Raw genomic sequence first — 12,241 nt, 5'->3', positions numbered from 1 at the left:
TAGGAGTAGAATTGCTGGGTCATATGGTAATTCTATGTTACTGAGGAAGAATCAAACATTTTCACAGCAGCTATACCATTTTACATTTCTACCAGCAATGTGTGAGGGTTCCACTTTCTCCACATCCTCTACAACACCTGTTATTTTCGACTTTTTTGATTATAGTCCTCCTAGTGGGTGTGAGTGCTATCTCACTGAGGTTTTGATTTGCATTTCCCTGGTGATTAATTATGTTGAGCATCATTTCATATGCTTATTAACAGCTATTAGCATATCTTCTTCAGAGAAATGTCTGGTCAAGTCCTTTACTCGTATTTGTTTATTTATTTATTTATTTTTGGCTGCGTTGGGTCTCCGTTGCTGCGCGCGGGCTTTTCTCTAGTTGCGGTGAGCGGGGGCTACTCTTCGTTACGGTGCACGGGCTTCTCATTGCGGTGGCTTCTCTTGTTGCAGAGCACGGGCTCTAGGCTCGCGGGCTTCAATAGGTGTGGCACGTGGGCTCAGTAGTTGTGGCTTGTGGGCTCTAGAGCACAGGCTCAGTAGTTGTGGCGCATGGGCTTAGTTGCTCCGCGGCATGTGGGATCTTCCTGGACCAGGGCTGGATCCCGTGTCTCCTGCTTTGGCAGGTGGATTCTTAACCACTGCACCACCGGGGAAGCCCCTTTACTCATTTTTAAATTGGTTTGTTTGTCTTCTTGTAGTTGAGTTCTTTATATATTCTGGATAGTAGACCCTTATGTATATGAATTGCAAATATTTTCTCTTTTCCTATATTAGCTTTTCCACCTGTGTCTTGGAGGTCATTTCTTCTGAAAGATCTTGATACTAAATGTATTGCTAACTGTGCCCTAGCCACTTAGTTTTTACTTAGGGCCTTGAAAAATGCTCATTATAAAAGACACTTGACGTTTCTTAAACTGGGTGCTAGGTACATGGATGACCATTTTATTTACACATTTTAGTACCCATATATAGGTTACATTCACTCTTGTGTGTGCGTATATATATTTTAAAGGCTTGACAATGCTGCTTCCTCTAATTCTCCATTCTCCTACTACTGTCCTTTCATTGACATACTTCTAGAATGAGCTGTCTATATTTGCCAGTTCATTTTATCCACAACTAGTGCCTCTTTAATCCCTCGCAATACAGCTTATTTGTCCATCCTGATATAGCGACACCTTTGAGTCTCTGTCCCACCTCCATCTTTAGTCTTTCTTCCTAGATGATGTTACTCATGACTCACCTAGTTGCATTATGCAGATGACTCTTCAATCTGCGTCTCTAAACCGAAGCCCTAACCCAAGATTTAGAACTCTATATGCTGGATATTCTTACTTTACCAAATATATTTATCCTATTAATCAAGTTATTAACAATCCAAGTCCCTATTTCTTCAAACCACATCAGTTTCAGTCTCAAGAGTTTTGTAGTAATTTGGCTGGTTCCTCCCTCTTCAGTCACTCCTTATATCTGATCAATTATCACATCTGGTGATTTCTACACTTCATTTCCATTCATTGCTTATCACCCCATTTTAATCCATTTTCATGGGGTGCTGGAATTATTTCAATAGCCCTCTCTGCCTGACTCTACTTCCTCTTTCTCCTTAAGTGATAATGGAAATCTTTAAGAGAGGGTGATGTGATGAAACGTGGTCTTAGATAAAAAAGATAACTTTGATAGTATTGGGGAAGATGAAGTGGAGAAGGAAGAGTTTTGACCTGAGGCGAAGAAACCCTAAATTGTGGCAATGGATCGGTGGATATAAAAGTGTAAAGTCGACTAGCGACCAATTAGAGCTGGAAGGACTTAACATCTAACATACTGTATTCTACTCCCATAAATTAAGTACGTCAAGTGCATTTTTGCTAAGCGAGCCATACCCGTGCTTCTGTAAGGACAGTCACGTTCCGCGTGGGCCAACCAGCCTCCGTCATCCAGACGCCGGATCCCAGATTGGCAGTTGGAGTGTCACGGAGCGGGTCTCTCTAGCTACCGTCTCTATGGTTCGTGGAATCTCCAGGTCGGGGCTTGACCGGTCTGGCTTTTGCGCGTGCGCTAGCCCAAGCGGGTGCCCGCCCTCCCGCAACAGCCCGAATTCCCGGGAGGGAGGGGCGGGTCTGGGAACGGTGCGGCGGCAGCCGCTGCTGCCCCAGCACTCAGGGCTCTTCCCGGACCGAGCCCGTGCCTCCTCGGGTGGCGCTCACCCGGGCCCAGATGGTGGGTCCGGAGGATGCCGGAACCTGCTCGGGAAGAAACCCCAAGTTGCTCCCTGTGCCGGCGCCCGAGCCCGCAGGCCTGGACGGGAAGATGATTCGGGCCACGGACGGCTTTGGCGGAGGCGCCGGCGCTGTGGAGACTCCGGAGGAGCAGGAGGAGGAAGAAGAGGAGGAGGAGACGCCGCCGCCTCAGCAGCTCCTTAGGCGTTATCTCGCGGAGACCGGGGGGCAGCTGGAGCCCGGGCTGTGCTACTGTCCGCTCCCCGCCGGCCAGCCCCGCGTTCTGCCACGCTCTGCAGCCCCGCACTCGGACGCCTGCCCGCCGGACGCGGGCTCCAAGCACCGCGGCGCGGAAGCGGCGGATGTCCGCGCGGCGCGGCACGGAGGCATGACCAACGGGGACTCGGGCTTTCTGCCGGGCCCAGACTATCGCGACCTGGCCCACGCCGGCGGCCGGGAGCCGCGCCACCGCCGCCTCCGCCCGGAGGGGCCTGGCGACGAGGGCGCGGACGGCGCGGGCAGCCCGTCCGACTGGGCCGCGCCGCTCGAGGACCCGCTGCGGAGCTGCTGCCTGGCGGCGGCGGACGCCAAAAGGCCCGAGGATGCGGGCAGCGGCTCGGGGGGCAGTCCGGCCAGCAGCGGCAGTGGCAGCGAGGACTTGGAGCAGCCGGGAGCCGGCCCCGGGGGTCCCGAGGAGGGCGCGTCGCCGGTCACCTCGGCCGAGAGGACTAGCGGAGGCGCCGGCGCCGAGTCGCGCCTCGTTTTCTCCGACGTTCACTTGAACTCTCGGAACACATTCGAGGTGAGCCGCCACCAGAGCGCCCGCGACCACCTGCCGCCGTCGGCGCCGCCGGTGCCCTCGCCTGCCGCGGAGCAGGGCCCCGCGGGGACCTCGGCCCGGGCTCGACGGAGCGGCGGCTTCGCCGACTTCTTCGCCAGGTACAGCGCAGACTGCGCCGGGGTTCGGGGAGGGCTCGGGCCGGGAGCTGGCGGAGAGCGGCGTGGAGGCTCTCTCTGGCGTCCGGATTGAGCTTTGATTTTTCACCGGGGGAAGAGGAACTAGGTCTGCGTTGTGTATCGGAGAAGTTGTGAGCGCGGGGAGCCAGGCTTTCTGTTCCCTTGTCCGCTGGACGGTCTACCTGCCATTCACACCTGGTTTCTGTGTTTTCAGGCCGGCGTGCTAGTGCCTTACCTACAGTTTTCCGTCTTCCGGAAAAGCAGACCACCTTCCTCGTCCCCATGTACTACAAAGAATTAGGGGCGGGTGGCGGGGCGGTGCGGTGCGTGTGTACGGGTGCGGTTGTGAAAGAGAAAGGGAAGTCATTTTGGAGAGCTATTTGCGTGGAGTCTAAACCCATTCAAGTAGTTTGGGAATTCTTGAAAGTAGAGGTGGTTGTGTTTCATAGCCTTTAACAGCTTGTTTCAGTGGCCTGTATTAAAATGCCGTCAGTTTGGTGTTTAGAATTTGATCCTGGCCTTTAAGCCAAATTACTATGGCGCTTTATGTAGAAAATCCCTCTTTCCTTTTATCAGATTGGCCTCTACCTTTTTAAAGCATCTTCTTTTTAATTTTTTATGGTGTTGTATATGTGATTTGACCTGCTATTCTTGAAATTAAATTACGGTGCTGGACACTGCAGGGTTCAGAGTGGGACTTTGATAGGGATAAATATGTCGTTAGAAAATACTCATTTTAATGTACATTAATGAAAAAGCAATTTCTTTTGGGTCACATTTTGACACGCTTATTTTTTTTTAAGTCTCTAGGAAAACAGGAAAGTATTCCCAACTTGTAAAACTCTCCCTTTCAAAGTTCTTTCTCCTTTCTCTTGTGTTTTTGTTCCCTTTTTAGGGATCTTGACAAAACCAGAAGTAAACGAAATAAGGAATGCGACTCAAGTTTTAGAGGATTATACAGTTAGTGTGCATATTTGTAGACACACAGGCACAGTTTTCTGATTAATATTTCTTACTCCTTTTTCTACGTTATTAACTTATTTTTCCTGCTTGTATAAATTTACGAATAAATTATGAAGTTGTTTAAGTCAAGATTGGGAAATCCTAATTATGTGTTACTCGTAGGACAACATATATAGTAGTGAGATCTGTATTTGTGTCTACAATTGCAAAGATATACTTAAAGCTTGTAGTGGCAATATTTTAAATGCACTTAAGGGGGCTTTCCTGGTGGTGCAGTGGTTAGGAATCTGCCTTCCAATGTGGGGGACACAGGTTCGAGCCCTGGCTGGGGGAGAATCCCACATGACGCGGAGCAGTGAAGCCGATGCGCCACAACTACCAAATCTGCGCTCTAGAGCCCGCCAGCCACAACTACTGAGCCTGTGTGCCACAACTACTGAAGCCCGCATGCCTAGAGCCCGTGTTCTGCAACAAGAGAAGCCACCACAATGAGAAGCCCGCACACCATAATGAGGACCAAACGCAGCCAAAAATAATAAATAAATAAATAAAACTGCCTGACAGCTGACATAAAAACATGACCAATAAGCACCCAAAAGTTCCACAAGGTTACAAGTAAAAAAACTTAACACACCTTAAGTGCTTTTTAATTAATTTATTTATTTATTTATTTTTGGCTGCGTTGGGTCTTTGTTACTGTGCGGGGGCTTTCTCTAGTTGCCGTGAGCAGGGACTGCTCTTTGTTGAGGTGCATGGGCTTCTCATTGCGGTGGCTTCTCTGGCTGTGGAGCACGGGCTCTAGGCGCACAGGCTTCAGTAGTTGTGGCTCACGGGCTGTAGAGCGCAGGCTAAGTAGTTGTGGCGCACGGACTTAGTTGCTCCGCGGCATGTGGGATCTTCCCAGACCAGGGCTCGAACCCTTGTCCCCTGCAATGGCAGGCGGGTTCTTAGCCACTGTGCCACCAGGGAAGCCCTGTCAGGCAGTTTTACACCTGAAAGGGGCTGTGGAGAGCACTAATTCAACCAGTATACCCAGAGTACTTGCTTGGTCCCTGACTTGGAGGTGGAGTGCAGGCTAGTGGGGATTAAGTTTGAAGACAGATACATTATATATGTATTGCAGTATTCAAATAATAACAAGGCAAATCTGTTATAAGAGGCTTTCATATTATTGACAGTAGGCAGGAATTTTTATATAATTTAGAACATTTCTTTAACCTGTAGACTAATAGGACTTTAATTAGCATGGTAGTTGACATTCATATGATATACTTTTCACGTGTAGCAGAGCACTGGGTAGGAAATCAGTAAATTTAGGTCCCCTGAAGTTAATTTCTGTAAGCTTCATTTTTGAGATCTGAATGTCAAGATTCTAAGCATGGGGCTTCCCTGGTGGCGCAGTGGTTGAGAGTCCGCCTGCTGATGAAGGGGATGCGGGTTCGTGCCCCGGTCCGGGAAGATCCCATATGCCGCGGAGCGGTGGGACCTGTGAGCCATGGCTGCTGAGCCTGCACATCCGGAGCCTGTGCTCCGCGACGGGAGAGGCCACATTGGGGAGAGGCCCGTGTACCGCAAAAAAAAAAAAAAAAAAAAAAGATTCTAAGCATCATTGCTTGCTTCATTTAACATTCTTGGGAAAGAGCAGAATCAGACAGAGGCATAATTTTTCTCTTAGCATTTAGTCAAAGCTTTAACTGGATTCTGAACACCTTAAAGGCAGAGACTGTGATGTTTATTTCTGAATCTACAGTACCTAGCGCTAGTATGAAGAATCCCATTCAGATTGTGTTGAAGTGACAACTTGCACAGACTCTCTGTTTTTACTCCTCTCTAGGTAGTGTAATTTTGAACAAATCGTCCATCCCCGAAGAGAATAATCAGAAATTTCCCTTATCCCTACAACCTAAGAGTGGTTTTTCTTCCTGTGCACAGTTGTGATTCTCAATTCTGAAACCCAGATGAGGCCTTCCTTTGGGGATATCTTGTTCTAGGATGTATTCCTGTTCTTGGTGCAGCCCCTTCCCTCACTTCATTTTTTGGTGAGGAATCTCACTGTCTAAAGAGAGGAGTTTAGTTAGCTAATAGCAGAGCTGGGATTGGGAACCAGGATTTCTGATTTTCAGTCCAGGAATTTGATTATAACTTCTGTTTACCTGTGACTCTTTTCCTTCCCACCTGATTATCTCCATCATTCCCTTCTCCTTTCCACTTCCTCTCTTTCTCTTAACTGGGCAAAAAATTTATAACAGAAATAGTTTGAAAGAATAGTTTCATGTTTGTTTTAACCTTTTACAAGTAAAGAGAGGGGACCATTTTATAGCAGCATATCTATTACTACAAAAATATGTTCAATCAAGACACATCATTGACAGGGGCTTCATTGAGTAGGGTAGAAATCATGTAGGAGAAAAAGGCATTTGGTCCAGGATGGGACAGCTCTCATCATCTCCTGCTTGCCCTCCCTTCTAGATGAGGTGAGTTCTATTTCAGTCCCTGTTGGGGGCTTGCCCTAGCTTCACACGGGCATCTCTCTGTGTTTATGGTGACTTGATTACGAGAGGCCTAGAAGTAACATTCCTTTAGATCCTTAGCCCTTTCCTGTCTATAAAAGTTTTGAAATGCTAGGTGAGTACCACTACTGCCACTATCACCAACTTAGCAGTGAGAAGAAGATGAAAGCTTAAAAGCAAATCTCTTGTGTTTTCAGGCTAGCCTTCGTTTCTCAAGGATCTGTTTATTACTCTGTTTTGAAAGTGAAGTAGCTTTAAACCATTTTTATGTGTCCTTTAAGCAAATTCATGTCTTAATTGTTTTCAGACTAGAGTGGTTTATTCTTTAAGTCGATACACTCTTAATAGGTGTATTTTTAAAAACCTTTTAAATAAATAGATTGGGAGTTTGGGATTGATAAGTACACAGTGCTATATTTAAAATAGATAACGAAGGACCTACTGTATAGCATAGGGAAATCTGCTCAATATTCTGTAGTAACCTAAATGGGAAAAGAATTTGAAAAAGGGTAGCTACATGTATGTGTATAACTAAATCACTTTGCTGTACCTGAAACTAACACAACATTGTTAATCAACTATATTCTAATATAAAATAAAAATTTTTTAAAGGCTGTTTAATACTTTTGAGGCTTGTTTGGATTGCACTGGCCGTTACTGTTGTTTAGAAACACGCAAGTATCTATCTGTGTCTCCTGGTAGTGTTGATAGTTTTTTACAAAATTTTCAAGATGAATCATAAGAATTCAGTGACTTAAAAGGGCATAGCTAAGGTAGGGGAAAAAATACTGAAGGTTTTTTTTCTTTTATCTGAAAAGATAGACTTTATAGATTGTGGAATCTATATAGACCTTTATAGATTGATTTTATAGATTCTGGGACATAGAGATTCATGTAGCTTTCCCGGTAATTATCGACTCTGAAACTTCCTAAACATTGTTGCACAAAATTATTTTCACGGAGCTCTTTTTATTATGAGTAGCTGAACAGGGAAGACTAGAAAGGCTCATTTAGTGATTTCTTTTCATATGTAGGCAGTCCCAATCTCCCCAATATGAAAATTGTTGAGAATATACTTTTTGTTATGATATTGAGAATAAAAACTTTCTAACAGTTATAATTTTTCTTAATTTAAGCTTCTCAGAAACTATGAAATTTTCTCTCCTACTCAGAATTTAGTTGGTGAACACTAGTTGATGAAATCATTATTCACCTGACTGAGCCATCATTGACCTCCGTCAGATAGGGCTCCTTTATTTGTTTAACTACAGTTTTAAGACCAGTTTCTCAAAAACTCCCTTCTTTAACATCTCAATAAAGAAAAGGCAAAATATCAAACTTCTGATAAGTTTTAAGAGATTTTTATAGCTCCCCAAAACAAGCAGTTCTTTAAAACAGGTGTGGTATGATTATAAGGAGAATGAAGAAATATCTTGCTGTAAACATTAAATTTTTGTTACTACAAGAGATTGTAAAAATAAAGACTAAAGTATTTGTCTCACTAATGAAACTCTCTTGGACATTACTTATATATTAATATCTGTATATTAATATAATTACAGTGTTTAAAATTTTAGAAAAGCTGGAAAGAATGTGTAATCATTTGCTCTAGAATAAAAATAAGGGTCCTTTAGTGTTGTGAAGCTACCCATTATAATATTATTAGATTGAGGAACTAATGGCTGAAGAGTCTTTTGTATCTTTCCCCTGTTTCTGACCCTTTTTCCCCTCTCAGATCCAGTATTTTCTTAAAGAAACCAACCAACCGCAAAACCCTAGATATCTATACTAAACAATTGGAAATCCAGCATTGGTTCAAGGACTTCATGGTTAGAGATGTGATCATCTGAATATAAATTAGCTAGAAAGTACTAGGAAACTCCAATTTTGGGGGACTAAGGTAGTTTTAATCGCCCAAACATATTATTTTGCTTTTTGTTTTTAATTTATTTATTTATTTTTGACTGTTTTGGGTCTTCATTGCTGCGTGCAGGCTTTCTCTAGTTGTGGCGAGTGGGGGCTACTCTTCGTTGCGGTGTGCGGGCTTCTCATTGCGGTGGCTTCTTGTTGCGGAGCACGGGCTCTAGGCGCGCAGGCTCAGTAGTTGTGGCGCACGGGCTTAGCTGCTTTGCGGCACGTGAGATCTTCCCAGACCAGGGCTCGAACCCGTGTCCCATGCATTGGCAGGTGGATTCTTAACCACTGCGCCACCAGGGAAGTCCCCAAACATATTATTTTGAAGTGCTAAACTAAATTAACATTTTAACACTAAGCCCCAATAAGCAAAGCAGGCTATTGTTTGAATGTTAACTTGGAGTTAACTTGTTTGGTAGAAATTTTCTGAACTGTTCAAAATGGGCATAGAGATTTACTTTTCATTTTTTAAAATATTTTTTGTTTAAGAATAGTTTTATATTTATGGAAAAGTTGCAACAGTACTACAGAGAGTTCTGGCATACCCCTCACCCAGTTCCCTATGTTGGCAGCATCACATAACTGTGGTACATTTGTCACAACTTTTATTTGCTAGCCATCACCTAGTAAGGTGGTATTAATTTAGTATTGGAAATGAGTTAGACATGGTAATGAGTTCTTCAGGTGATCTAGAGCAATGGTTTTTAAAGCTTTTCAGTTCAGACTATTTGGAGCAACATTTACTAGATTTAACAACCAGTACCTATTTGTTATAAGTTTTTTTGTTGTTTTTTTTTTTTTTTTTTTTTTTTTTTTGCTGTACGCGGGCCTCTCACTGTTGTGGCCTCTCCCGTTGTGGAGCACAGGCTCCGGATGCGCAGGCTCAGAGGCCATGGCTCACGGGCCCAGCCTCTCCGCGGCATGTGGGATCTTCCCGGATCGGGGCACAAACCCGTGTCCCCTAGCATCGGCAGGCGGACTCTCAACCACTGCGCCACCAGGGAAACCCTATAAGGTTTTTTTTAGATTCTTGAAATATTCCTGTGACCTAACGAGTAAGGTTTATTTTTTTATTTTATACTCATTTGCCCAGAGTCAGATAGTTAATGAATTAAAAAAAATCAGTAACTAGACATAGATATGATTGCTAGGGTTTGGAGCTAAAACATTGATTTCTGTGAATTATAAGAAGTTTATGGGACTTCCCTGGTGGCGCAGTGGTTGGGAGTTCGCCTGCCGATGCAGGGGACACGGGTTCGTGCCCCGGTCCGGGAAGATCCCACATGCCGCAGAGCGGCTGGGCCCGTGAGCCATGACCGCTGAGCCTGCGCGTTCGGAACCTGTGCTCCGCAACGGGAGAGGCCACAACAGTGAGAGGCCCGCGTACAGCAAAAAAAAAAAAAAAAGTTTATGAACAAAAACATAGCTTTTGGTGTAGTGAAAATACTATTGTCTTGAGAAATAAGAAACTTGGCTTTTGTCCTAGGTAGTGTCTTTTCTTCTACCATTAAATAATTGTGTGATCTTGGGCAAATCATTAAATTTCTAGACTTCAGTTTACCCATCTGTGAAATTAGGAGATTCAGAGTCCCTTTCAGCTCCAATACGCTGTGATATTGCACAGTTCTCTTGTACTCATTGTTGTAGACCTCAAATATTTGTTGGCTAAATACTACAAATGTGAACCAAGTTAAAGAGGATGCTTAAAAAAACAGCTTGTTTTTTCATCTGTAAAATGAGAAGGTTGCCAGAGATAGAAATATCCCCTTCAACTCTAAATTCTACCTTGAACATTTTCTTCGGTAACGGTCTAACTCTGCCTCAGAGTAATCATGCTAAACATCAGTGATCTTTGTTTAGTTTCCCATATGCAGAGAGGACAGACCAGCAGCTCTCATTTTTTTTCTTTAGAAAATTCTAGATTTTTTTTTCTTTAAAATTTCTTTGGAGTAGGAATAGGGTAATAAGTAAATTCTAGTTAATCAATGAACTGGAATTTGAGACTTTTAACTTCCAGACCATGAGTTATTTCTCAAAGTTTGCCGGTGTTCCACTTGGGAGAACTGTTGCTAGCCTTTGTTGTACTTCAGAATCACCTAAAAGCACATTAAAAAAAAATTGGATTCTCCAGAATCCACAACCGCTACTTAGTTGGACTCAGGGGACTTGCTTTTGGCAGGTGGCATCTTCAAACTGTAGGATATAATGTAGTGGTTAAAGATGCGGGTTGTGTGGGCTTCCCTGGTGGCACAGTGGTTGAGAGTCCGCCTGCTGATGCAGGGGACGCGGGTTCGTGCCCTGGTCCAGGAGGATCCCACATGCTGCGGAGCGGCTGGGCCCATGAGCCAGGGCCGCTGAGCCTGCGCGTCCGGAGCCTGTGCTCCGCAACGGGAGAGGCCACAACTGTGAGAGGCCCGCGTACCGCGAAAAAAAAAAGAAGATGCTGGTTGTGGAGTTGGACTGCCTGGCTTTGAATAAGCTTACTAGCTGTGTAATTATGGACAAGTTACTTGACCTCTCTGGACCTTAGGCAACTCATCCATAAAATGGGGGTAATAGTGATACCTATCTCATGGGATTGTCATGAGGGTTAAATGAGATAATATACTAAGCGCCTTGTATTTATTATTTGGTATATAGTGAGGATTCAAATGTTATTCATACCACAGAAGATCTCCACAGTCCCTTCCCCAACTTCATCACTGAAATCAACTGGTTGAAAGAAAGGGAGAGACTGGAATGAATTTTTTCTGTACTCCCAGAAGAAACATTGCACAGTTGCTGTAGCAGATTTTTAAATAATTTGTATTGGGATTGGATGGGTGTCAAAATGGACTCTGGTGTAGTGATATAAAATTTCCAGAAGTAGTGAAGCTTTGCCTAAAAAGCAGATCTGAGAAGAAACTGAAAGGAGGGAATGTTGAGAAAGATTAAAATGTTTGCATCTTTTATTGTTTTAAGGAACTTTTACGACAGGCAGAAACAACTTTGTAAGTTTAAATTCATGAAATGTTTAATTTGGCTTACTCATACATTTCATACTTAGTATTTTGTGGTAGGAAAGCTTTGAGGAAAAGTGAAGACATTTGGAGATTTTGAGGTGATCCAGCTGTTACCCATCAATGAATGTATTATTCAGAAAGGGAAAGCCAATCCTTTCTGAGGTGGCTAACCCTGTTAGCTACACTAAACGTTGTCCCCAGGGTGTGGTGGTTGCTAGTTGCTTAGACCCTAGGACGGTAATCATTAAACGTTAGTGCTTAAAATCACCTGTGGTGTGGGGCTGTGGGGAGTTAAGAATGCACATTCCTTGAGCCCCCTTTTTGATTTAGTAGGTCTTGGGTGGGGCCTGGTACGAATCCAGGTATTTAACAGAGATTCTCAAGTGATTCTGATGCAGGTGGTTCCCACACTAGAATTAATGAAATACATTTGACCCTGGAAAAACAGGGGTTTGAACTGCGTGGGTCCACTTATATGTGGATTTTTTTGAATAGTAAATACTACAGTCTTACACTGTCTTCTGTTAATTGAATCCCTGGATGCAGAACCACAGGTAAGGAGGGCAGACTGTAAAATTATACTGGGATTTTTGTCTGTGTGGAAGGTAGGTCCCCATAGTCCCTGCGTTGTTCAAGTGTCAGCTGAAATCATCGATAGGCAGGTCTCCTCAGG

General features: G+C 44.3%; 1 protein-coding gene across 2 annotated transcripts in view; it reads left to right on the top strand.

Moving 5' to 3' along the window:
• Positions 1-2,057: 2,057 nt before the first annotated feature.
• TBC1D12 (TBC1 domain family member 12) overlaps positions 2,058-12,241 on the top strand; it is a 95,585-nt gene continuing 85,401 nt past the window's right edge. The window contains exon 1 of one of the 2 annotated variants that reach the window (XM_030865142.3): positions 2,058-3,161. In XM_030865142.3, coding sequence (XP_030721002.1) covers positions 2,221-3,161 — 941 coding nt within the window. In that variant the 5' untranslated portion in view covers positions 2,058-2,220. The remainder of the gene's footprint in view (positions 3,162-12,241) is intronic. The other variant, XM_060286156.2, reaches the window with a different exon arrangement.

This window comes from Globicephala melas, chromosome 16, assembly GCF_963455315.2.
Source record: "Globicephala melas chromosome 16, mGloMel1.2, whole genome shotgun sequence".
NCBI lineage: Eukaryota > Metazoa > Chordata > Mammalia > Artiodactyla > Delphinidae > Globicephala > Globicephala melas.
This window is presented reverse-complemented; position numbering and strand designations above follow the sequence as displayed.